The sequence below is a fragment of the Corythoichthys intestinalis genome, chromosome 21, assembly GCF_030265065.1.
Source record: "Corythoichthys intestinalis isolate RoL2023-P3 chromosome 21, ASM3026506v1, whole genome shotgun sequence".
NCBI classification, from domain to species: Eukaryota; Metazoa; Chordata; class Actinopteri; order Syngnathiformes; family Syngnathidae; genus Corythoichthys; species Corythoichthys intestinalis.
This window is the reverse complement of record NC_080415.1, coordinates 12,527,464-12,553,528: the sequence shown is the minus strand read 5'-3', so window position 1 is coordinate 12,553,528 and position 26,065 is coordinate 12,527,464. Positions and strand designations below refer to the sequence as shown.

At 40.0% G+C, this 26,065-nt stretch overlaps 1 protein-coding gene across 4 annotated transcripts in view; it reads left to right on the top strand.

Annotated features, from left to right (window-relative positions):
• The window catches only part of sdk2b (sidekick cell adhesion molecule 2b), a 234,317-nt gene that overhangs the window by 67,818 nt on the left and 140,434 nt on the right, over positions 1-26,065 (top strand). For all 4 annotated transcript variants that reach the window (XM_057825360.1, XM_057825359.1, XM_057825356.1 and 1 more), the window contains exons 3-4: positions 12,979-13,085; positions 13,986-14,133. In XM_057825360.1, coding sequence (XP_057681343.1) covers positions 12,979-13,085; positions 13,986-14,133 — 255 coding nt within the window. The remainder of the gene's footprint in view (positions 1-12,978; positions 13,086-13,985; positions 14,134-26,065) is intronic.

Here is a 26,065-nt window from a genome sequence, read left to right as displayed (position 1 = left end):
TACACGTTTTTCTCATTTCATGTTTTTCCAAGAACTACGTCATTGCCTTTCCACAAACATACAATTGTTTACTTGCAGCAGGATGCTCAAAATAACCTTGGTAATGAACCATGTATGGCTTCAACAATGCATTACATGATTCCACATTGACATATTCTGACTTACACATCCGCTGCAGTCACAGTCAGACCAACCATTTAATAGCTTCCTGATAACAACATACTGCACAACTGTATGCAATTACTGTATTAGGAGCGGGACATTTTAAATAGCTTTGGACAATGCACCGCATAATCTCTGAGAATATATTTTTATTGAGAGTGCAGCTACAATCAAACGTAAGAACGACAAGGTGCCCAATGATCACAAATCTACATGTAAGTCATTTAATTGCTCTCAAAAGTAACCTTTGCTGACTAACCAAATTCTTCTTCACCATTACATTACTGTATTATCTGTTTACATTTACAGTAGACGAGGTCTTCTGACTAATGGCATGCTATCACATGCTGACTGTTATCACATGCACATAAAAGGGGTCAACCCTTGTTTGCAAACATACAAGTGTTTGCGTACTCATAAATAACCTTGCGTAATGAGCAACATGCTGTTTCACCTTATCATCTGAACACATAGAGCGGCTGGTTTCTGGTCTATTCCCATGACAGTAGCAAAGATACATAGCCGTATCCTCGATAATGGCTACCAATACAATATAATCTAATTGTCGATTGAACAGATTTCTCGCTATTGTCCTCTTCCATCCTTCCCGCCGTCGTCTTTTCGTCGCGCTCTCACCCCAGTCTTCTTCGCACATCCCCTCATCACACTTCCTGAGTGGGGACTAATTAGCGGAGATGTGACTAGGTGTTCTGAGGGCTAAAACATCGATCAATCTCTGTCCCGCGCCATCATCTCCTGCTGACTGGACCCCATCACCTACCCTCCCCATCATCTTCCCTTCCCGCCTCTCACCTTCCCTCCTGCTGATCTCTCCACCTGCCGCCACTCGCAAAAGGTTAATTGTATTCATTATGAGGAAAGCGAGCGAGAGCGTTTGAATTCACCCTTCAGGGAGGTTAAACTCAAGCTTGATGATGTGCCTTGTCATCAAACGACTTGTCCGAATAAATGCATTTGAATTTCATGCATTTTTATAGTTCTAAATTATCCTGAAATAAGGTAGGTTTTGTGTGTCATTTGGGGCATGGCTTCTCGAGGCTTTTGGAGAATTGGACATAATCTCAAGGAAAAGTTGTTCTTTGAAGGACCCATAGCAACAACCAAAAAGTTACCAAAAGTGCTTCAAAGCAAATTGGCAGAGGTCCATGTTTTCAAGCTGCTTGGCTTTAAAATACTGTATATGAAACATGCCTCATGTTTCTAAATTAAAATGCCTTGGAGGTTTCAATACTCCCTCCAGAATCCCTGGATTATTAGAAAAATTCAAAATCTTGGCTGACTTTCACAACTCATTCAATGCCATTGATGAGTAGGGCTGTGACAAAATATCGAAAAGGTGATATCGTGATACTTCGTATCCCAAAAGGTTATTGAAATGCTCCTGCCAAGAATCGATATATCGTTTTAAAAGGTGTCACTGTTTAAAAACAAAACAAAACAAAAGAACCAACAAGTTGCTACCAAAATCTTCCACTAGAATAGTGTCTCAGTTAACTCAATGGCTGCCATTGACGGCGCTAGACGCCCAATCCATTTAGAATGGGATGGGTGAATCAACATTCCTTCATTTGAAACCAAAGCATTTGATGCCAGCCTTCCGATTTTAGGGGCAATTCCAGGCCAATTTCTGCTTTTAGGGTCTTTACAAGTCATTTCCTGTTGAGTTTGAGTCACTGCTTATTCATTTGGGGAGATTCCTGGTGAAGGTACACAATCCTCTTGGGGGCCTGCGCTTGACAGTGACGTTCCCTTATTCTCACGATATGATTGGCCGAAGAGTCGAAATGCACGCCCAGAGCCGTGCTCTCCTCTAAAATGATTGTTTAAAAGTGTGACACTTATTCTTCAGCGTCGTAGTAATGCGTTCGCTTAAAAAAGCCAGTTTAAAAATGCGTATGTAAAGCGATTGATAATATCACACACAGAGATGATTATTAACAATTAAATATGAAAGTTAAAAAAAGAGCAAACGTGTACGCACACCTGTCTGTCTCATGTTAGAGGACAATAACTGCCAGGGGCCATCACTGTCCAGGGTTTCCCCTACACATGAGAGATTGTGGCACACCGCCACACCAAAATAAAAACAAGATTTTTTTTTTGTTTGTTTGTTTGTTTTTAATTTTTTTAAGGCGGCAACCCATTGTGTATTGTAATGTCCATAACTAGCGCGGTCCCCTTAAGAGACGATCGGACTGGGGAGATGTGACGCAGAGGGAAGCGAGTAGGAAGAATGGGCGAGATAGCGAGAGATAGCGGTCGTATGTTGCAGCAGCCCGCTGTTATTTTGTTATTGTTTTTCTTTATTATTGTTTCCACAATAAAGTGGGTAAGCCAATACAGACTCCTCTCCTTCTTCCCCATATCCGGGGAATTACAGTAGTTTGGATCGGACATTTCGGCGAAAGTGAGCGGTGGACGGTCATCTTGAAGGGAAGACAAAGTCTGAATGAATGTGCGCCGAGAGGCGCGGGCCAAGAGCGCCGCCGCTCTAACGTCAACAACGAGGTGCATACTGCATCTGTCAGTCAGGCGTATCTGTGCTATCAGGCTGTTTTGGCAGACGGATATACGCAATCATAGCGGACGAAACTTTAATAAGTCTGCTTTTTTTCAAGTTTTGCAGGCTCTGGCACACTCGAAAAATGACTCTCATACCTCTCCTTGCTAAGTTAATGGTACCTCGATGTGCGTTTGTGTGGAAATGTAGTTCACGGACAACAACAAGAAAATTCACCTTCTCACCGAAACTAGTAAAACTCTTTTTTTCCCCCCCAATCCTTGAAATGGGTCCGCTTTAGCGCTGGAGCTTTTCAAAGATTTTTGAAAATGGAAAAAGATGGGGGAGGGAATTAGATTTTTGTTTTAATATGGTTTCTGTTGGAGCACAAACATGACCCAAACATTCTTTCAATTCATTTATATTGTAATGAACTTAAACTTGAGGTGGCAGCGTACAACAGAGTAGTCTTGTGGTGCGTCATCCTCTATAGGATCTACTGCAGGGAAAATAAACATTCACTCATAACGGCTAATTATTTATTTGTAGCCAACTTAGTCATTTTGATAGTAGGCTAATATAGCTAATATCGATACATACAGCCGGTGATGCTTTCACTATAAGGCTTATACAAGGCTTTAAAATTTTTGCGGCTCCAGACATCTTTTCTCAGATTTTTTTTTTTTGGTCAAATATGGCTCTTTCAACATTTTGGGTTGCCGAAACCTAGATTACGAGATGTAAGTCGCACTATTGCTACGAGAAAAAAAGTTGTATTATTACGTAGGTTAACTTAGCTGTTATCAGCTACACATTTTACGTACATGTACCATAGCTGAGAGCTACAACGTTAACCTGGCTAATGAAATATTTCAAATATATCTTTGTTTTGGTTCTTCTTGGGGAAAAAAACGTGAAAAAAAAAAATGGCCGTGGCACAACATGGTGAGGCTGTCCGACTCCAATGACGCGCACCACCGTAGCTTAAAAAAACAGGGAAAAACACTGCTGTCCAGCTCTAAAACTATTTTTTTAATTTATTTATTTATTTTTTTTTTTATCAGTTTTATTCCCTGGCTTTTGAACTTGCGTCAGACTCAACCCTTTTAATGTCTTGTGTTTTTTTCTTTTGTTTTTTGCTTGCTTGCTTTTGACTTTAGTACTGATGTTAATGTTCCTTTCTTTAAATAATGAAAAATTTCTTCATATAAATCGTCCGTTAATGAAAATTATTAGAAAAGCCAACCCGAACACTTTTGCTGCATTTGAGGAAGGTGGGAAGTCGGACTTACCCACTCGGATGGTCCCGGTTGTGACCTCATAGCGTTCTAACCGAATGTAAACAACAAAGATGGTTGGTAGTGACAAGTAGATGTTTTATATTTCGGCCGTTTAAAGACATTTTGACCTCCAGCAAACCTGCCTTTTTATAAGAGATCAAAAAGTGGTGGAAAAATGACGGTTGAGATAAATTGCACACACTGTAACTGCCTTCCTTAGTTACATCCTTGATGAAAGGCAGTATAAAAAATATCAATTAATGAGGCTAATTCACTGTATGAGGAAAAATACATGGCGCCTCAAACAAACTTAACTTCATTTTTGTGTCATCAATACATTTTCATGAGCGGCATTTTGTCGAGTGATGTCAGATTGAAGCAACTCGTGAAGTGGTCATTTTTTCCCCCGACTTCGAGCTAGGATTGCCAAATCCTAGCCGCGAATGCCAAAAATTCTGAACTTCTACTTTAAGGTGTCCTTCTCCAGGGCTAGCTCGACTCGATGTAGTCGTGATTGAGCAAGTGGCTGACAACAAAGAAACAACCACTGTGTTGGTTCATTTTATGGTTAGTCATCAAAGTTGCTCTCAAAGGAGTCCAAAGAAATGAACAAAAATAAGCCTAAAATGGCTTTTAGCTTCTTTCAGTTTCATATACCATATTTTTCAGACTATAAATCGCAGTTTTTTTCATAGTTCGGCTGGGGTGGGACTTATACTCAGGAGCGACTTATGTGTGAAATCGTTTACAAATTGTTGTATCATTTCACTCCGGTTTCCTCCCACATCCCAAAAACATGCATGTTAGGCTGACTGAACACTCTAAATTGTCCGTAGGTATGAGTGTGTTGGTGAATGGTTGTATGTCTCATTGTGCCCTGCGATGTGCTGGCAACCAATTCCGGGTGTACCCTGCCTATTGCACGTAGTTAACTGGGATAGGCTATAGCACCTCCGCGACCCTCTTGAAGAGAAAGCAGAATGGAAAATGAATAAATATGTCATTTCACATGTTATTTTCACACTAAACCGCAAGAGTGCTCTCAAGACCTGGAATTCAACATTTGCGGTAACTTATAAAAACAACTGAAAAAGGCTGAACAAAATGGCACTGAAAAGATAATCATGTTCTGCAGGATATTCCGAGGATGAAGATGTAATTGGATTTAGTGATTTGGAGTGACACCGTTGGTTTGGTAATCTCTTTAGCATGTTCTTTATGTTATACCGTATCGGCCCGAATATAAGACGGTGTTTTTTGCATTGAAATAACACTGAAAAAGAGGGGGTCGTCTTAGATTTGCGGTCTAGATATTATACCCATTCGCGACGCTAGATGACGCCAGATATCATTGAAGCGATGTTCTGTCATGACAGATCTCAGCTACTCTCCCCATTCACGAGGCTAGATGGCGCCAGATATCATTGAAGCAATGTTCTGTCATGACAGATCTCAGCTACTCTCCCCATTCACGAGGCTAGATGGTGCCAGATATCATTGAAGCGATGTTCTGTCATGACAGATCTCAGCTACTCTCAAGTTTAACCAGTTTGCATTATTTTATTGCAGTGTTTTTCCTTATTCAGATTTGTCTCAAGACTACTGTTACAGTTAGACTTCACTTTGATGGTTAATGCAGTTTTTGCAATGTCGTTGTTTTATCGTAATAGATTGGTTTATTTACATTTCAAAAACCAGAAGCCATTAATTTACGAATGTGATTCCACTTTAGTTTACAATATTTAAATGTTCAGATATTAAGATTTGAATGAGGCAAAATAACATGCTTTTTCTCTCAAATATATTGTTATAATCATTTGTTTCAGATGTACTGTAATTATTTTCTGTATAAAAATTAATTTGGTGTTCAAAAAGTCTTTTTTCAAAAAGAGTCGTCTTATAATCAGGGCCATCTTATATTCGGGCCAATATGGTAGTTATTGGAATAACTGTTAATAGCTATGTTAGGTTAACATACCGGTCACGTTTGTTGTTTATGCGTCCTGTAACGTTAGCATACCGTACTCCTTTTCAGCTTGTTCTCTATTCTATTTTTATTTTAAATTGCCTTTCAAGATGACTTGCCTGTATTTGGTGGTTAGAGTTTATCCAATAATGTTTCCCCAAAGAATGCAATTTATACTCAGGTGCGACTTATATATGTTATTTTCCTCTTCAATGCACATTTTTGGCTTGTGCGACTTATACTCAGGTGCGAATTATAGTCCTAAAAATATGTTAAATGGAATGTCTCAATACATGTTTTCCCCATCACACAATATTTACTGCAGCTGATATGCAAACTTTCCTGCCTGTCGGGTAACTTTTATCTGCTCCTTCAACTCTTGCGGTAACATCTTCATGAGAAAGATGCTTTGCAATCATCATCACCATGCTGGAAGGTGGGAAAATGGCAAGGACACAGTGTGGTGGCAACTTTTTCACCACCCACAATACTTTTTTTCCCTCGACAAAACCCGTTGCGCTACACTGATTCCCAATTAAAACGCATACAGCGACTCGCTCGCAGATAATTCGGCTGCTGACTGTTTTCGTGACCTCCATACTAGTTTGCTTTTATCCAACCCGAGCCACACTCCATTAACAATTTACAGTGTTTTGACGCTTGCCTCCCACCAATTAATGGCTTAAATGAGAGAAATTCTGCAGCCTCTGTGTGGCTGAGCTCCTCTCCCTGCGGCGGTGCATTTGGGTGTATTAGACTTGTAAGAAAACTAAAGACATCATTGATTGATTACTGGCGTGAATCTGCTGAAAGAGAGGATGTTAAACGACATACATAGTCAAGGTCAACTATTGTACTTTTCGATGTCTTCTTTGCATTTGCATAAATGACATTCTAATGTGTGTGTGTCTTTAAGGAGGAGGGGGCAGTGAGGTCCTCACTATGGTACCCTCCAGAGAATCATTATCATTGGAGTAAACAGCAGCTAAGCTCTGCTGTCCTCTGTGCCCTTGCTCATCCATTATTTGATCTAAAGTCTGTGTCTGTGTGTTTTTCGTGTGTGCATACACTTATACTGTACACACATTACATACCCATCTTGTAGTTTTAGACGTTTTCGTTCTAACATGTTAATACACTCAAACAACCTATTTTTATTTTGCGTGATGGTGCTGATCTATATTCTAATAAAGTGTAATGATAACAAAATGTACTTTTTGTTTTGGAATGTGAATGTTCTAATGTGATAACTAGGGCTGTCAAATTTATCGCGTTAATGGGCGGTAATTAATTTTTTAAATAAATCACATTAAAATATTTAACGCATTTAACACATGCGCGGGATGACGCACTCATGCATTACCGCAAACAGACTACAATGGCACCGTTTTAGGTATAATGAGAACTAAGAGGCAGTGACAAGCGAGAGGAGTGGACTTAGGCATTCCTTGGGGCCGCGCTATATATTGGCATAAGCTCTGGCATCTCTTCCACAGCAATTATAACTATTGTGGAGAGCGACGTGGGGTACAATGACAGGAGATAATCTTTTTCTTAACACCCTGTATTGAACACAACGAAAAGATATACCATTTGCAGCCACCACTGACACTCATGGTTGCCCAACTTCCCATCATGCATTTGGGCGGAACAGTTAAGTCGCTATCATTTACTGAAAGCACAACAAAAATAATATGCCTATCTCTCAAAAAAGATAATGTTCACAAAAAGAAAAGCGTTCAATGCCAAGAGAACTGGCATTCCCAATCAAAAAAGCTATGCAAAATAATACTCAGACGTTGGTCAAATTCTACTCAAACATTTCGTTTAGCTCAATAAAATTCACTAGATGGCGATATTTAGTCACAATGTACAAACTATCAGAGGTCTCGTACGTTGTGAAGTCAACACTCAAATGAATGCAAGGTACAATGAACCCGGAAACTACGGCGTCAGTCGAGGGGCAAAACGCACTAGAAAAACTTGACTAGATCTCTAATTAATCTAAAACTCGCCCTTGACACCTTGTGGTGTATTTCAATCACTACCTTCCACAATTGCGAGCTATTAGTTCATTTTTTGATTGAAAATTTTACAAATTTTATTAAAACGAAAACATACAGAGGGGTTTTAATATAAAATTACTATAACTTTTATCTTTTAAGAAGTCTTCATTATCCATGGATCCCTTTCACAGAAAGAGTGTTAATAATGTTAATTCCATCTTGTGGATTTATTGTTGTAATAAACAAATTCAGTAGTTATGTACAGTATGTTGAATGTATATATCCGTCTTGTCCTATCTTTCCATTCCAACAATAATTTACAGAAATATATGGCATATTTTAGAAATGGTTTGAATTGCAATTAATTACGATTAATTCATTTTTAAGCTGTGATTAACTTGATTAAAAATTAATCGTTTGACAGCCCTAGTGATAACAAAACAAGTTTATTTTTATCCATTACTGTTCTAATTACAAAATGTAGGATTTGCTCAGTCATGGTACCTAGTAAGTGTGTAACTGTACAGTAAAATGTAATTTTGGTTCAGTTTCTTCAAGTGCTCGGTTCGGTTAATTTAAAAAAGACAAAACGTTTGATTTGCACTGTTGTTACTGCCCGCCAGGGGCGTCACTCAACCTAATACAATACTGGGGCACAACGGACACTGACAACTGAGCATTTTTTTGTTTTTTTTTTAGCACTTATCTATCATTAAAAGTCTGAAATAGCGCTTTAAATTATATATAATCAGACCAAAATACAAGTTTATGTAAAAGAAATAAAGTTTTTTTATGTTTATCAGCCGTCAGTATTAAAAATCAAAATTGAGACATCCCTAGTTGATAGTCATTTCACCTCTGCTCATGTTCATCAACTTCATTTCTCCTTCATCTCTTCCTACACTCTGCTGCTCTACTTTGTCTGGACAGAAATGTGGATACGTATATATCACTTTAAGTGTTATGCAATTAATCATTGTTTCTCAACTGGTAGGTTGTGACCTAAAAGTGGTTTATATTGCCTTTATGTTGGGTTACCTAGCTTACCACTCTCATTCCACCTTACTGATTTATCCTTGCTGCGAGCAAATAACTTTCTAATATCCATTTTCCAACTTGGTAACACATGAACACAGTATATCTCCCCTAGGTGCTTCACTGAAGTATCAACTCATATGCCTATATGAGCTATGTGTATAAATTACCATATAAAGGAACCATGTGCAGTTTGAGTATATAGAGTGAATAGAGTACAATAATCTGACCATGGTAATTAGGCACATTCTGTAGATTTTGCTATGTAGACTTAAAATTACAAATACTTTTTTTACACTGGAATATAAATGTCATTGGGAGGAGCTTTCAAAACAGAAAAGGGCTAGTTATCGACGGTATTACATTTGATTGTCTTGGTGACGGGGTAGTTAGGTGACTCGATCCATCCAGCCAGTAAGCTGCTCCATTAGGCAGTTGTGAAAAGGATTTTCATATCTCACCAAACTAATGATGAATCAAATTTGCAAGTGATAAATATATTCGTTCCCCCCTCCCCCCATTGCTCTGAGATGCCTCTTTCCTTTGGGTAAACTATGAGTAATCAGCTATCGTCTAATAATTCCTGTTCGGAAAGTCCCTCTCAGCGCTATTTGATTGATAGACCATTCCTTTCGGTAAAATCAAAGGCAAAAGTGAAGGCAAAGACAATGACAAGCGAAATAAAAAAGGCAAATGCAAAGCAAAAAAAAAAAAAAAAAAATGCCATCATTTTTTTCGTTTGTGTCTTTTAATGACAAAATGTAAAAGTCAATGACAAAAATTGACATTATTTTTTATGTGTTTTTTTTTTTTTCTCAATTGAAAAAAAAGTAAAAGTCAATTTTAAAAATTGTAGTCATCCCTCACTACTTCGCACTTCAAACTTTATGCCCTCAGTCCATCGCAGATTTTTTTTCAATTAAAAAAATGAATAAATACAGAATTCTCGAGTTAAACCTCTCACCTCTCCCTCCTGCTGCTTTTCTTGGTCACCAAGCAGCTGCTTGTTAAAGTTAACAAGCTATCAGATCTATCTGATAGTTAATCTATCAGAGAAGCTTGGGAGCACCTACCTTGAAAGGCGCACATTTTATGAGCTCGTTGCAGTAGTGTGTTGTAGCGACTCATTGTGTGTGTGTGGAGTTACGTCTACACTAGAATGAATAATGCCCTTAATGTATAATTAGTTAGACTATACGGCATGTCTGCTACACTAGTATACCTGTTGTCCAGATTAGTTGTTACATGGATAAAGTTAGTGGGTAATATTACCCACCGCCTAATAAAGCTGTCTCCATATAACAATTGGATACTAAGGAAGTAACGTCACGGAGCATGCCATCGCCACTTTTAGTGCGGGACATCGGCATTGTAAACAACGGAGGAAGACGATCAAGACAAGGCATTCCTGCTCGTCTTTTGTTTTCCACAGTCATTATTTACAGTTTATCATCTAGAGTGTAGAACAAGTGTCAGGAACCCATGTCTTCGCGAGTAATTTTTGCCTATTTGAATTAGTACATCTGCCGCCAAGCCGTACTTTTAAATGTGGTACCAGCCAGCTCGCTCGACATGAAGAGCTGATAATGCATTCAAACATTTTTCTCAAACCTTCAAATGTGCGTCACAATAATATGCTTCAGTGCCCATTGATGGTCCTCCGATTGCGGATTACTGATCAGCCAGCTGCGCGGCCAGCCCCTCCCAACTCAATGCCGACCGAACTGGAATACAGTATACAGGTATAAAAATGTGTAGGTGAAAATTAAACATTTTCGCCTGTCAAAACTGTCGATACTGTTACGCACAAGCACTCCTGGTTGCGGCTTCCAGGAAATATACGCAGCGGCACACCATATGTTTGTATTTGTTATTTTCCGACTGGTGAGTGCGCAACACATGGATTGTAAAATCCCAAGTCACGATGTCACGTTTGAATGTTTTCTAAAGATTAACTTCAATCACATCTCATCAAACTCGGCGAGTGTGCCCTCAGTCCCTTCACTCTAGCTCCTGTGTGAAAATAGTGATCACAAAGAGGAGTTCCCAATCCTGGTCTAGAAGGTGTAGTAATTCTGAAATGTCTCGCCCGCTTGTAATGAGTTTCTGGTTCAGAGCTAAACCGCACTGGCAATGACGTAACACACACGGCTCCTCCTTTCTACGCATGCGTAGTTTGCGCAAATGCAGGCGTACCTTGCAGAAGCAGGTGGGGCCTTAAACGCACCTTAAATGTAGTGCAGACTAAGGATGCAACAATACTCGGTTTTATATTGAACAGTTCGATATGCCCTCTTCGATTCAATACGCAAAAACATTCGATCCAATTGAAAAAGCTCCCAAAATGTATTTTCCGAACTTTTTTGTAGTCTTTCTCACTATAATGTCCATCGCATCTTTGCCTTGTAAAAAAAAAAAGCTATGAGAAGGCTCCTCCCTGCTAGCAGCCCTCACCTCCGCTCCTCCCCCATGATCATTGCTCATGAGTAAAGACAGAAGGTTTAAGGAGGCGGCTTACCGGCTTCAGCGATGTACAGCTCCGTTGTGTGGCAGCGTTTTGGGTTTGCTGATACGCTATCTGCACTCGTTCATATTTAACAACGACTATCTTTGCGGATATGTACAGCAATGCCTGCCAATATATTCTTGCAGACTTGGGTCCTACAAACAGCCTCGGTTTGACACCAGACAGCTTAACACCCTGGGACACAAAAAGCTAACTCACGGTTACATGATGAACAATGAGTGGCAAATTAAGAGCGCTCTACTTCAAACTCGTCCTGTTTATGAAAGTCGATTGCCAAATGCTGGTGTTGTGCAGTAATGAGCAGACGTGACTTCTGTAGCGTTTGTTAATTTTTTTAATGCCCCGACAACACTCGCGCGCACACACTAGATATCATCAAATAGCAACCTAGATGTGCTACGTTAGATCCCCCCAAGTCCCATGTCATTGCCAGCGTGAGCCCAGAGTGTTCATGGGACGAGTAGTCCATATACAATATCGATGAATTAAAAACCATTAAGTTAAGCAGGCCAAATCAATCCATACCAGTGACTATAGATAATGCTGCAAATATTGTTAATTCAGTACGTAACACAGATGGACTTGGATCACAAATAGGATGTTTTGCTCATGTGGTAAACATAGCTGCTAAGAGAGCTGTAGCAATCAACTGTGTGCCCCGCCTCACTTTACAAACAGTGAAGATTGTTCTCAGCACTTTTATACAAAATTTCTTTAGGTCAGTAAGAAGTAAGCACGGAAATATTATGCACTAAAATGCATGTTTATATGATGGCCTTGTTATTTTTGCTTGATAACAAAAAAATAAAAAATAAAATAAATAAATAAATTAATTAATTAAAAAAACGTTAAAAATAAATAAATAACACTTGTATTTTTTGTTTCGGAGAATTAAATGTATTCAATCGAATCGACAATTGTGTCCCTCGTAGCGGAAATCATACCGAACCGTAACTTTACTGTATCGTTGCATCCCTAGTGCGTGCAGGTATAAAATTAGTCGGCAAAATACCCCAGAGAAAATTATCTGTTCTAGTGTAGACATAGCCTAAGTGAGCAGCGTGAGCGGATTAAAGTGGACTCACTCAATGAAGCATTTAATATAGACAAGCATTTTGCTATTTTGTTCTTGTTTAAAAATAATTCGGTGGGGCGGTAAAATATTTAAAAGAAATTCTACTTTTGGGAAAAAACGTCTTATTTGTATTTATTCACACACACACACATATATATATATTTTTTGTTTGTTTGTTTGTTTTTTTGTTTATGTAAATAAACTATGCCTCTACTTTGCAGATTTTCGATTATCGCCGGTAATTATACTTTTATATTTTCATTTATTTTCTTTATATTTATTTTTTCATTTTTCATTAATTTTTTTTTTTTTTTTTTTTTTTGGTACTCCTGTGAGACCGTATATATTGTCCATGAAATTGAAATTGCATTAGATTTATTTATGTTTGTTTATGTGTTTGTGACAGGTACCTGATCCCATCTCTGGACCGCTCCCATGCGGGCTTCTATCGCTGTATTGTCCGGAATCGCGTGGGAGCACTGCTGCAGCGCCGCACTGAAGTGCAGGTGGCTTGTAAGTATCATACCGGGATTTTTTGTCTGCTGTGTGCACTTGTGTGTGTGTTTTTTATGTGGCAGAGCGCTAAGCATGCACGCACACACTTTGTTTGATTGGCATTAAGGAGCGAGCAGGCAGATGTGTCGAGGAAGGATTTACCTGCTGGACATCTGTTCCACACATTATTGTTATTATGATTATGATGATTATTACTAGACCGGTATTGTTGTTGTTGTTGTTGTTTTTTTTTTTTTTACTTTGCGTCATTGTGCGTTACCGCCCTCGCAACATCTGTTGTCTCTCCTAGTGGAAATGGCCCTGTGAATTTAGCTCCCTTGTCTCGTTAGTGAGATGTAACAGAATGCAACATGTATTTGCCGTTAGCCCGCCTTCCCCGGTATTCACTACTAGAGTTCATCTTTGCCCCGGTTGTTTGCACATTCAGTTTTGTGTTATGCCAATTACAATGAAACATTGTTTTTTTATTGAATGAAGCAGGTTTTGCTGGGTTTTAAATTAGTGTTTAAGCTGTGATTACGGTTTTCAAATTAGGGTAGGCTATTAGCACAGACTTAATATTAGTATCAGGCCAAGCATTTCGACATTAGGGTTTCAATTTTGGGTTTAAAATCATGTTTTGCATTCAGTTTTTAAGTGAGAATTTGGCTTCCAAATTAGAGCTCTAAGCCGCGGTCTGGACTAACAAGTACCGTGACATTGATGAATGCGCTCATTTGATGTGCGATCAAGACAGATGACGATCCGACATGAACGCAATCATCAATCTAGTATCGCTGAGGAGCTGTAACCACGGCAACAGCACGTTGCCGTCTATCAAAGCTGAACTGTGCGGTGGGGGTCCAACTCTGGCTGACCTTTCTTTTCTATGTGTCTTTGTCTGGCATCTTCTTGCAGTCATGGGCAGTTTTGAGGAGGGTGAGCGCGACCAGGCCATCTCGCAGGGAGAAGGCGCAGTCATCCCGGCGCCTCGCATCCGCAGCTTCCCGCAACCGCAAGTCACGTGGTACCGGGACGGTCGCAAAATCCCGCCCAGCAGTCGCATGTAAGCCAATTGGTTTCCTTCTCTTTGGCCTTGACTAGCTCAGCCTAAAATGTGCCACTCATGTGATTGCCGCAACTTTTTTTTTTTTTTTTTTTTTAACCTGTCCTGTTCAGCTGTTTGACACGGAGAACAGAAGTCTGAGTGCCCGGTTGGTCTGAACAGTTTTAATTTTTCACATTGAGAGTACGGCATGCTCCCATTGTGATCATTCACATACCTCATTTATTATGACAAAACAGTGAACAGGAAGGGGTTATGGGGAACAGAAGAAAAGAAACACAATAGAAGAAAGAAAAGAAACATAAAAAACAACAAGAAATACATTGAACGTCTACACAAACTACTAACATGTTGGTGCTATCGTCAGCTGGCTGAATTTCCGGTTGACACCATGTGGGGGCCGTGTTGACCAGGGAAAGAAGGGGATGGGGTGGGGGAGTCAATAAGCTAAGTAATTGAAAGGGGAAGACTGTACACAAATCAGCTCTGTTATCGAGAACCCAGTAATCGTGTGAATGCCTCGTGAGTGTAAGCCCGTTGGCGACCGACAACATATTTGAATTAATGTGATAGCTACAGTGGGGCAAATAAGTATTTAGTCAACCACCAATCGTGCAAGTTCTCCTACTTGAAAACATTAGAGATGCCTGCAATTGTCAACATGGGTAAACCTCAACCGTGAGAGACAGAATGTGGAGAGAAAAAAAACAACAGAAAATCACATTATTTGATTTTTAAAGAATTTATTTCCAAATTTGAGTGGAAAATAAGTACTTGGTCACCTACAAACAAGCAAGATTTCTGGCTGTCAAAGAGGTCTAACTTCTTCTAACGAGGTCTAACGAGACTCCACTCGTTACCTGTATTAATGGCACCCGTTTTAACTCATTATCGGTATAAAAGACACCTGTCCACAACTTCAGTCAGTCACACTCCAAACTCCACTATGGCCAAGACCAAAGAGCTGTCGAAGGACACCTGAGACAAAATTGTAGACCTGCACCAGGCTGGGAAGAATGACTCTGCAATAGGTAAAATGCTTGGTGTAAAGAAATCAACTGTGGGACCAAGTATTAGAAAATGGAAGACATACAAGACCACTGATAATCTCCCTCGATCTGGGGCTCCATGCAAGATCTCACCCCGTGGCATCAAAATGATAACAAGTACGGTGAGCAAAAATCACAGAACCACAGGGGGGACCTAGTGAATGACCTACAGAGAGCTGGGACCACAGTAACAAAGGCTACTATCAGTAACACAATGCGCCGCCAGGGACTCAAATCCTGCACTGCCAGACATGTCCCCCTGCTGAAGCCAGTACATGTCCAGGCCCGTCTGCGGTCCACTAGAGTTAATTTGGATGATCCAGAAGAGGACTGGGAGAAAGTGTTATGGTCAGATGAAACCAAAACAGAACTTTTTGGTCGAAACACAGGTTCTCTTGTTTGGAGGAGAAAGAATACTGAATTCCATCCGAAGAACACCATACCCCCTGTGAAGCATGGGGGTGGAAACATCATGCTTTGGGGCTGTTTTTCTGCAAAGGGACCAGGACGACTGATCTGTGTAAAGGAAAGAATGAATGGGGCCATGTATTGAGGGATTTTGAGTGAAAATCTCCTTCCATCAGCAAGGGCATTGAAGATGAGATGCGGCTGGGTCTTTCAGCATGACAATGATCCCAAACACACAGCCAGTGCAACAAAGGAGTGGCTTCGTAAGAAGCACTTCAAGGTCCTGGAGTGGCCTAGCCAGTCTCCAGATCTCAACCCCATAGAAAATCTGTGGAGGGAGTTGAAAGTCCGTGTTGCCCAACGACAGTCCCAAAACATCCCTGCTCTGGAGGACATCTGCATGGAGGAATGGGCCAAAATACCAGCAACAGTGTTTGAAAAGCTTGTGAAGAGTTACAGAAAATGTTTGACCTTCGTCATTGCCAACAAAGGGTACATAACAAAGTATTGAGATGAACATTTGGTATTGACCAAATACTTATTTTCCACCATGATTTGCAAATAAATTCTTTAAAAATCAAACAATGTGATTTTCTGTTTTTTTTTTTGTTTTTTTTCCACATTCTGTCTCTCATGGTTGAGGTTTACCCATGTTGACAATTACAGGCCTTTCTAATATTTTCAAGTGGGAGAACTTGCACAATTCGTGGTTGACTAAATACTTATTTGCCCCACTGTACATGGGCTTTGTATTTCTTATCTGGATTAGGATTTTAAACCCGGGTAGTGTTTCTAATTATAGTTCATAGCTAATTAATTATTATTATTAATAGTATTTGTATTCCAACACCCCATCAGGGAGAACCGGCAAGAAATTGTAGCCACTTTCACCCTTGGTTCATACTGTATTTGCTACTGAGGATTCGGGTTACAAAATTATGATTCAAGTCATCTTGATTAGTGTTATCAACCACATTGGGAGCACTCCATAACAGACACTAATTTTCTGTACTTTAAAATCATTAATAATGTGAACCATACCTCTCAGTTTGAAGATTTAAAAGGGTCACAACAATTTCATCAGACAGATTTTGAGAAAATGAAAACGGTTCATTCAGCACTTCTACACTTCAGAATTGTGGCAGTAAAGAGAAAATCCCTCCTGACCATTTGGTTTGGTTGAAGTTATCGCTTCCAAGGGAAGTTCGACGAGTTATTAATCCCAAGGTTCACATACTTATTTCGACCCTTCACTGTGATTCAGTAATAGTAATATGCCTTAGAAAAATGCTCGGAAAAGGTCGCCAATCTTCAGTGCTTGTTAAACTTTTATTTCGCCTCACCAGTTCATTTCTTTGTGCTGAACTCCTGTATGATCCTGTGAACGTTTGCCCTCTCATGTCGTGCTTTTTAACTTTGTTTGTTCATTTTTTTTTTTTTTTTGCCCGCATTCGGTTTCTGCCACAAGAGCAAAAAGCTCTTTGGTTCCAGGAAAAATGGAATTGTCCCCCTTTGTTCCTCATCTTGGGTTTTAAAAGAGAACCAGAGCCAGCTACTTTCATCTTAGCTCATGTGTTGTCTTTTTCCCTACCCTCTCCTTGTCTGTCTTCATTTATTTGTCCAATTTGAAGGTCGATGTTTCATTGGTGAAACGCTATCAGTACCAACTGGTCAGATCCCAGGGCATTCTCAGATGGAATTATTTTTCCTTTTCTGCTGCTTTCAAACAGTTAGGGACAACGCTACCAGAAGCACGTGATAAAAGCAATCATTTGTGCTTGTAGTTTACAGCCTATATATATAGTGCCCTGCACACACACAAGCACACACACCTGTGTGCTCGCACTCACCCGCCACACAATCTTCTCATCACATCTGCATTTGTCGGCAGTGGGAGGTGACCTTGCCCTGAGTTGAAGTGAATCTTCCTTATCGGCTCTTCATCATCCTCATCCTCATCAGCATGATGAGTAATGATTGGCCAGGCAGGAATAACAATGAGGCAATGCTCGGCTCAGAACCTTTTAAAAATGCTTGGACACAACCTCTTTGATGATATTGTGCTCCAAAAGTATGCCGTTGCTTTAGGCAGCGAAGTACTCGATTGCCATGTTTGTGAATGTGTATATCATCAGAGATAATATGACAGACAGTATGTATGTTTACATGGAAAAATTTATTCTGATTAAAAGCCTGGTCGGTATAAAGAAGGGGGTCAGAAGGGTGTGTTCCAACTAGGGGTGTGACAAAATATCGAAATGGTGATATATCGTGATACTTTGTATCCCAAAAGGTTATCGATATGCTCCTGCAAGAATCAATATATTTTTAAAAAGTGTCAATGTCTTACAAAAAGTTGCTACCAAAATCTTCTAAGGCTGCCTTGACAGTGCTCGACACCCAATCCATTTAGACTGGGAACGTTCGTTCATTCGAGACCAGAGCATTCACAGTCATTCTGTCCGATTTTCACGGCATTTACAGGCCACTTGCTGTTCATTTTAGGGCATTTACAGGTGATTTTCAGTTGAGTTTGAGTCACTGCCTTTTCATTTGGGTAATTCCCAGGTCACTTCTTGTTCTGTAACTCAAAATAAATAGGAAGAGACACATAAAATACCCCAAAATCAACAGGAAGTAACTGAAAATCAACAGGTAAATTACCTTAAACGGCCCAAAATGACCTCATTGCATGGCATTGGTTGCCACTACCGTCCATAGACGTTCAATCTGTTTGAAGTGGAAGGGATGACATTTGTTCATTCGCTGCCACACTCCAAGTTCAAATGGATTGGACGTCTACTAGTGATAAACTCATTCCAATTCACAGCAGAAGCTTGTTATTCTGTTTATTAGTCGTTTGTAGAATATAATTGAATGATTTCCTGACCAATGTATCAGTAATCATTGTATCGCCATAATGTCAGACCATCGTTATTGTGAGCTTTGTATCACAAATCGTATCGTATCATGAAGTACCTAGAGGTTCCCACTCCTAGTTCCAACTTTAGACGGATCACAGTCCTTAACCCCTCTGGGAAAGTCTATTTAGGGATTCTGGATAGGAGGGTCCATCGGGAAGTTGAATCTCGGATTCAGGAGGAGCAGTGTGGTTTTTGCCCCGGCCATGGAACACTGGACCAGGTCTATACCCTCGGCAGGGTCCTCAAGGATGCAGGGGAGTTCGCCTAACCGGTCTACATGTGTTTTGTGGATTTGGAGAAGGCATTCGACCATGTCCCTCGTCAGAGTTTGGTCCGCGTTGCTGGCTGTTAGTCGAATTTGTTCCCAGTGAGTGTTGCACTCCGCCAAGGTTGCCCTTTGTCACCGATCCTGCTCATAACTTTTATGGACAGAATATCTAGGTGCAAACAAAGCGTGGAGGGTTGGGGTTTGGTTTGGGAGCATCAGCATTGCATGCTTTTTGCAGATTATATAATGCTGTTGGTTTCATCAAGCCGTGATCTCCAACTGTCACTGGAGTGGTTCACAGCCGAGTGTGAAGCAGGTAGGATGAAGATCAGCACCTCCAAATCCGAGATAATTGTCCTCAGTCGGAAAAGGGTGGTGTGCCCTCTTCGGGTCCTTCGGGAGATCCTGCCCCAAGTGGAAGAGTTCAAGTACAGTGGAGCAAATAAGTATTTAGTCAACCACTAATCGAGCAAGTTCTCCCACTTGAAAATATTAGAGAAGCCTGTAATTGTGAACATGGGTAAACCTCAACCATGAGAGACAGACTGTGGAAAAAAAAAGAAAATCACATTGTTTGATTTTTAAAGAATTTATTTGCAAATCATGGTGGAAAATAAGTATTTGGTTAATACCAAAAGTTCATCTCAATACTTTGTAATGTACCCTTTGTTGGCAAGAACAGAGGCCAAACGTTTTCTGTAACTGTAAACTCTTTCACACACTATTGCTGATCTTTTAGCCCATTCCTCCAAGCAGATCTCCTCTAGAGCAGTGATGTTTTGGGGCTGTCGTTGGGCAACACAGACTTTCAACTCCCTCCACAGATTTTCTATGGAGTTGAGATCTGGAGACTGGCTAGGCCACTCCAGGACCTTGAAATGCTTCTTACGAAGCCACTCCTTTGTTGCCTTATCATTGAACAGCATGAAAAATAATGTGTTCCGACTGACCTTCTAATGCATGAACACGCAAGACATAATTGGCTCAATGTTTTTAGTGTCTATTAAAAAAGTGCATCGATCATAATTCTAATCCAAACGCTGATCAGATTGAAGAAATGTTGTTAATGTAAACGCACCCTATTGTATGTCACCACTAGTTTTAATTAAATAATGTTTAATGTTATCCTGTAAATGATCATTTTAATAATCCCCAACGTTTATATATTTTTGATGATTAATAATAAAGATGATGATAATATTAAGACAATATATAAACACAACAAATATTGATATACTTCTTTACTAAAACAGTATATACCGTATTTTTCAGACTATAAGTCACACCTGAGTATAAGTCGCACCAGCCATAAAATGCCCAATGAAGAGGAAAAAAACATATATAAGTCGCACTGGAGTATAAGTCGTATTTTTGCGGGAAATTTACTTGATAAAATCCAGCACATAGAACAGATATGTCATCTTGAAAGACAATTTAAAATAAAAATACAATATAGAACAACATGCTGAATAAGTGTACAGTATGATAATGTTACATGATGCATGAACAACAAAATGCGAACGTGGCCGGTATGTTAACGTAACAGAGCTATTAAGAGTTATTCAGATAACTATAGCGTAAAGTACATGCTAACAAGCTTACCAAACCATCAGTGTCACTCCAAAACACCAAAATAACATGTGAAATGATATAATAATGTGTTAATAATTTCATACATAAGTCGCTCCTGAGTATAAGTCGCACCCCCAGCCAAACTATGAAGAAAACTGCGACTTATCGTCCGAAAAATACGGTAATAGAAAAGAAATGTAGTTCCAAATACCCTCAACTAAACCAATGAAAATAAAATAGATACAATACATAATCAACCATATATACCGGCAATAATATATGAAATAATGCACTTTCCTCATTCCTCTTTGCCTCCTCAGGTGTCGTAACTCTAATTTGCAGACTCTCCAGGGGTCCGCTTGGCCGCCTGCATTCGCACCTCCGCGCTAGACCAAAGCTAAGAAAAAAATATATATAATTATATAAATCTCGACGTGAAAGAAACGCTGCATTCAGGTTCTGTCTCATCTTAGCAGCTGTGAAATGTCACAGCATGCCTCCGGGCTGTTGTCGTTCAATCAACCCTTTTTTTGGTTGCTTTTTCTAGCTTGTTTCCGCAGCCTGTATCCTGTTTTGTTTACAATCGTGCTATCTGCAGTTTAGTCCAATTATGATGTACTCCCGTTGACTCTAATTGATTGATATGATTGACTCATATTACAATGAACTGCAGTATATTTTAAGGAGAAAAAATATTACATTTTCTGTTTTCACAGGTTCATTAATTCTCTTAATGAACAGGTGACAACGACACACAATTCAGGAACAAAAAGAAAGCAATAATCACCTAGGCTAAATGCGTTTATTAAAAAAAGAACAATTAAAAGCTGGCCGGCCAGGAGTAGCATTATTATGTGAATTAGAATAATATTTTGAGACGATTTGACTATATACAACAATTTGGCAAAGCACAGATGTTGAGAAATTAGTCTTTTAATCCACCGCTTCACCACGCCTACCATTGTAGGGCTCTAGCGTCCCCAACAGGAGGATGACGTCGGCAGGGTCATGGTTTCATCTGATTTAGAATTCAGCCCATTGAGGGGGAATTATTCAGAATGAGTAAAATGCGATGAAGAGAACCGCAAAATGTCATTGTTTCAGTTTTATGCCACCGTATTTAGTCAAGCTTTTGTCATTTCCCTGCACCGGCTTCGGAAAATGTAAACAAACCAAGTACGTGACAGCTAGCTGACAGGCAAACCCGAACCAAGTGACGTCTCAAAGTCTTATTTTCGCTTTTCGAAGCAATAAATCACACAAAACTAGCCCGGACATGTCACACGGTGGGGGGTTGTTGATTGTCACAGACCCATTGTGTTATTCCCCCTTTTCCGTGATCGCATGTATTTTTGTTTGTATTTAATAAACCCTTGAACGCTTCCCTCTGTTGTTTTCTGCGTTGAGGTACAACCTTGTTTCCGCAGTTGCGGACCCTAACATCAGCAACAAATTAACCTAACATTTCCAAAGATGGACGATGGAATCTCTTCCTCGGCTCTACAATCCAGTAACAATTTAATTCCGTTCCCTTTTCAGTTTAATTTACAGGTAGCTATTTCCAGCTTGCTATGTTGATAATTGCGATGTTTGTTTACCGCTTTTCGTCTTGCTGCGAAGACAGAGGAGGTGACGATCGGCCCGCCATGATATTTACGTCATCAGCCATCATGCTGTGACACAAGAATTTAACGCTTGCTTTCACATACGCCTCCTCCTGAGAACGTCTCGGACATTACACTAAGATGTGACCCGTCAAATGTCTCCGTGTCAGTTGACCCGGGAAATTACTTTCACATCCAAGGCCTGCCCGTTTAAATCCCAGGATTTTAACGGTGTTTAGGGGTATGTATGTGAAAGGGGCTTTAGGGAATATTCCATCCTGACCTTCTAATGCAATCACATTTTGTTTTTCCAAATACGAATAATCAGGCCCCCATGTTAACCCATGAAGTGGCTCAAAAGCAAGTGGAATTTTACTAGCAGCTATGTTGTTTTCTGCTTTGACCTTGCTTCAGAGAAGAAGCTGAGAGTTGTACTCTTATCTTATCCAAATAAAGTCAGAAAGACAATTTCGAAAAGAATTTATCAATTAGAAAGAACAAATATACGATAATAAATATCCTTATCGCCCCCATCCTGTTTACCTGCAAGATTGCAAATAGGTGAATCTATGGCAGGCAAGTCATCAGTGGAACTCTGTGTTGCTTGATTAAATTTATAGAAAACGTTTTGGTTCATTTTGACCTAGAAAATTGTCACAAGATTAACGCTTAATTTATAAATCCCAACCCTCAGGATCTTGGAAGCATGTGAACTCTTACCATTTGTGCACAGCAGGATCATAAAAGCTGGCAGCCATTTTCGTTGCTATTTCAAATGTAACTACTCTGCCTGTGAAACGCGAGGTCGTCTGCCATGCTTATAGTGTATATTCTCGCTGTGGCGGTTCAAGTAATACTTCACTGGCTTGATTGGTGGTCACCCAGCTTTACAAATGAGGTCGAGAAAAGGCTTCAAGCTGGGCCTCTTTGTCTTTGTTTTGATGTACAGCGCAAAACGAAAGGAAACCACATCTCTCTTATTTGAGCCCAGTTACTTTGGCAGTATCCTATGCATTCACTCTGCCTGATTTGTTGAATTATTTAGGGCGACTCAATGTACTGTATAATAAGAAGCTCCATCCGTGACCTCATTCACTCGAGATTTTCTGGTGTTTTGTAGGTAAAGAGAGTAAAAAAACAACCTATCAACAGCACATGGATTGTTTTACCTCTGTTGGCCCACCAGCACCACACTTGCAAAGAGAGACCACCAAGACCAGCCATGTTCTTTTACTAATCTGCTGCAGTGTGTGGGCAATTAATGGCCCCTATCACCAGGCTATAGATTGGCCATTAGTCAAATGGTACAGTGAATTGCCGGAACCCTGCCTCAGAATGTAAGTGATTCAAAGTGGGGTAAGGGGAGGATTGCAACATGCAAGGGACCACCAAGTCATTAATTAATGCCCAAGTATTGTAATGTTTGGACACATATATCAATAATAATGTTTAAGAGTTGTTAAAAATTCCCTCAAATTGGCACGGTGGGGAAAATGAGCCTAAAATGAGGCGAAGAGACATGTTTCTCCCCGGGCACACGTTCCGCTGGCATGGAAGTGAAAGCCACAACAAGCAGCATTTGTGTCTTATTACATACTGTATATAGTACTTACTTCCATTTTGCTGTATCTTTCAAAATTTTCTGTACTAAAGACCCCAATCACGTGACGTCACAACTCCGCCCCCCTGACTGGTGCCGCCATATTGTCCGTCAGCTCATCGTGTTTACATATTACCGCTACGTATATTCCTCCTATTACTGCGTGTTTTTCTGCTTGTTTAAGGAATCACCGCCTCGTAAACGAACCCAAAAACCTTCCTGACAATCGTTAAATTTGATTAATCAAAATGGTGAAGGCATGTGTGGCGGTTGGTTGCAGTAACAGAGAAGACATTTTAGTAGTTACTGTGTGCCCATTGTTAAAAGGGCAAATCTTGAAAGCAGCACGGTTTGTTTATCTCGGTCCATGATGCGTTTGTGTTGACAGCCATTAGACAGCGGCGAAAACATCAATATGATGCCAACATGATCGCAAACATCATCAGATGGCGACTACGAAGCTCGTTGCCATGTTCGCGCAGCAAGGTGAGCGCAACAACAGATGTTGTGTCGAAAAATAGCCGCCCTGCGAGAAATGTCACCCCTGACGGGAGCGCCCACACGGAAATGACTTTGTTGTACCTTGAATATGTATTATTTTACTCTGCTTGAACTAATAAATGTCATTCCTGTGTGATTGTCATTGGGATATGGTTGCGAAAACCTATAGACTAATACATTTCTGTTCAAAGATGGTTATGTGGCCCAGTCCACGATTTCTTACCAAAATACAGTACTAATATTTTGTGTAATTTAATTATTTAAAACCGATCTCACAGTCGTAAATCCTTTACTGTAATGCGTCCATGAAAACATTTGATGTTTTCACGTCAATAAAGCATTATAAATAAGTGCTCCCGTCAGGGGGGACATTTCACGCGGGGCAGCTATTTTTCGGCACACACCGGCCTGTTGTCGATCAAGTTTCATTTTACAATCGTGACAACGGTGACGCTCAGCTGACCAAATGTCGATTTATATTCGGGCCGGTGCCGATTTTGGGTACCCGACTCCTCATTGTGACATAAACTGGAGTATGATTGGAAATTTTGTGGTGTCAGGACGAGCTCTGACGCACGGGACGGGACCGGACAGGAGGAAACATCGGTTTGGGCATCAAATATGGATCTGGCGACTGTATCGACCGAAGCTTTTCCAAATAAGAGCTTTTATGCAACTCATCCAATGAGTTTACAGCGTCTGAAAGCACCGGGGCTTCCATAATTTGCAAGTGAATCCACCTTTAGAAACTACGATCAATGACAATAAGGACACACAATGACGGACAATATGGCGGCACAATACAGCGATCACATGATTGTGTGACGTTGGTTATTGGGGTCTATAGTCAAACCGAGTGCAGTTCAACAACATACTTCAGCTGATTTACATTGTACACCCCTATTTTTATTTTATATTTTTAACCTCCACACATAGAATTTCAGCTTAAGAACTACCGTACTTTCTGCACTGTAAGGCACATGTAAAAGTCTTCAATTTTTTCAGAAACGACACTGCACCATCTAATCCGATGCGCCAGATCAATATTGGTTAATCATGGCATAACATTCCCTTTAGCGCAACTTCATCTAATGGTTGCAGAGCGCAACTTCAGCTACTACTACTACTATTACTACTACTACTACTATTACTGCTGCACCTTATATGAAAACATTTTTAAAATAGGCCATTCGTTGAAGGTGCGCCTTATATTCCGATGCACCTTATAGTGCAATACGGTACTAGGCCCCCAGTAAAATAGTCTTGAGCCCTGAATTCAATGAAATAGATCGCAATAGAATGTGATTCTCCTCTTTTAAATGTGACCTGTTTCACCCTTATGATTCAAACATTTGCCATGTGATTCACTGTAATTGAAATGACAATTCCTATGTAGTTCACTCCAGTAAGGTCATAAACAGTGTTGGAACAAATGTGAACAGGTAGAATATCACCCCATACAATCAGTCTTACTGATTGTATGGGGTGAAAAGGTGTCTTTATGTTGCTATCAACCCCAAACAAGTGCATCTGATCCAGGATAATACATGGAGGGAAGGTGGACTTTTAATCAGTGGTCTTTCTGGGTCAGAATTCTAGCTGAAAGACAGGTGTTCAAATACTTATTTGGAGCTGTATCACAGGATCATTGAGACCCCACAAGGTGATATCATACATGGGGCTGAACTCCAATTGAGATTGAACGTAATGTTTTGCATCTTCATTTTGTAATGACTGCTCCAACAGCGGACATTTTTCACCAAGATGCTTGGCAATTGCTCCGTAGCCCTTTGCAGCCTTGTGGAGGTAAACATTTTTGTCTTTGTCAGCGGACTAACAGGTCTTTCTAGGTCAGAATTCTAGCTGAAAGACAGGTGTTCAAATAATTATTTGCAGCTGTATCACACAAATAAATCGTTAATAAATCATGCATTGTGATTTCTGGATTTTTCTTTTTAGATTCTCTTTCTCACAGTGGACATGCACCTATGATTAAAATTTCAGAC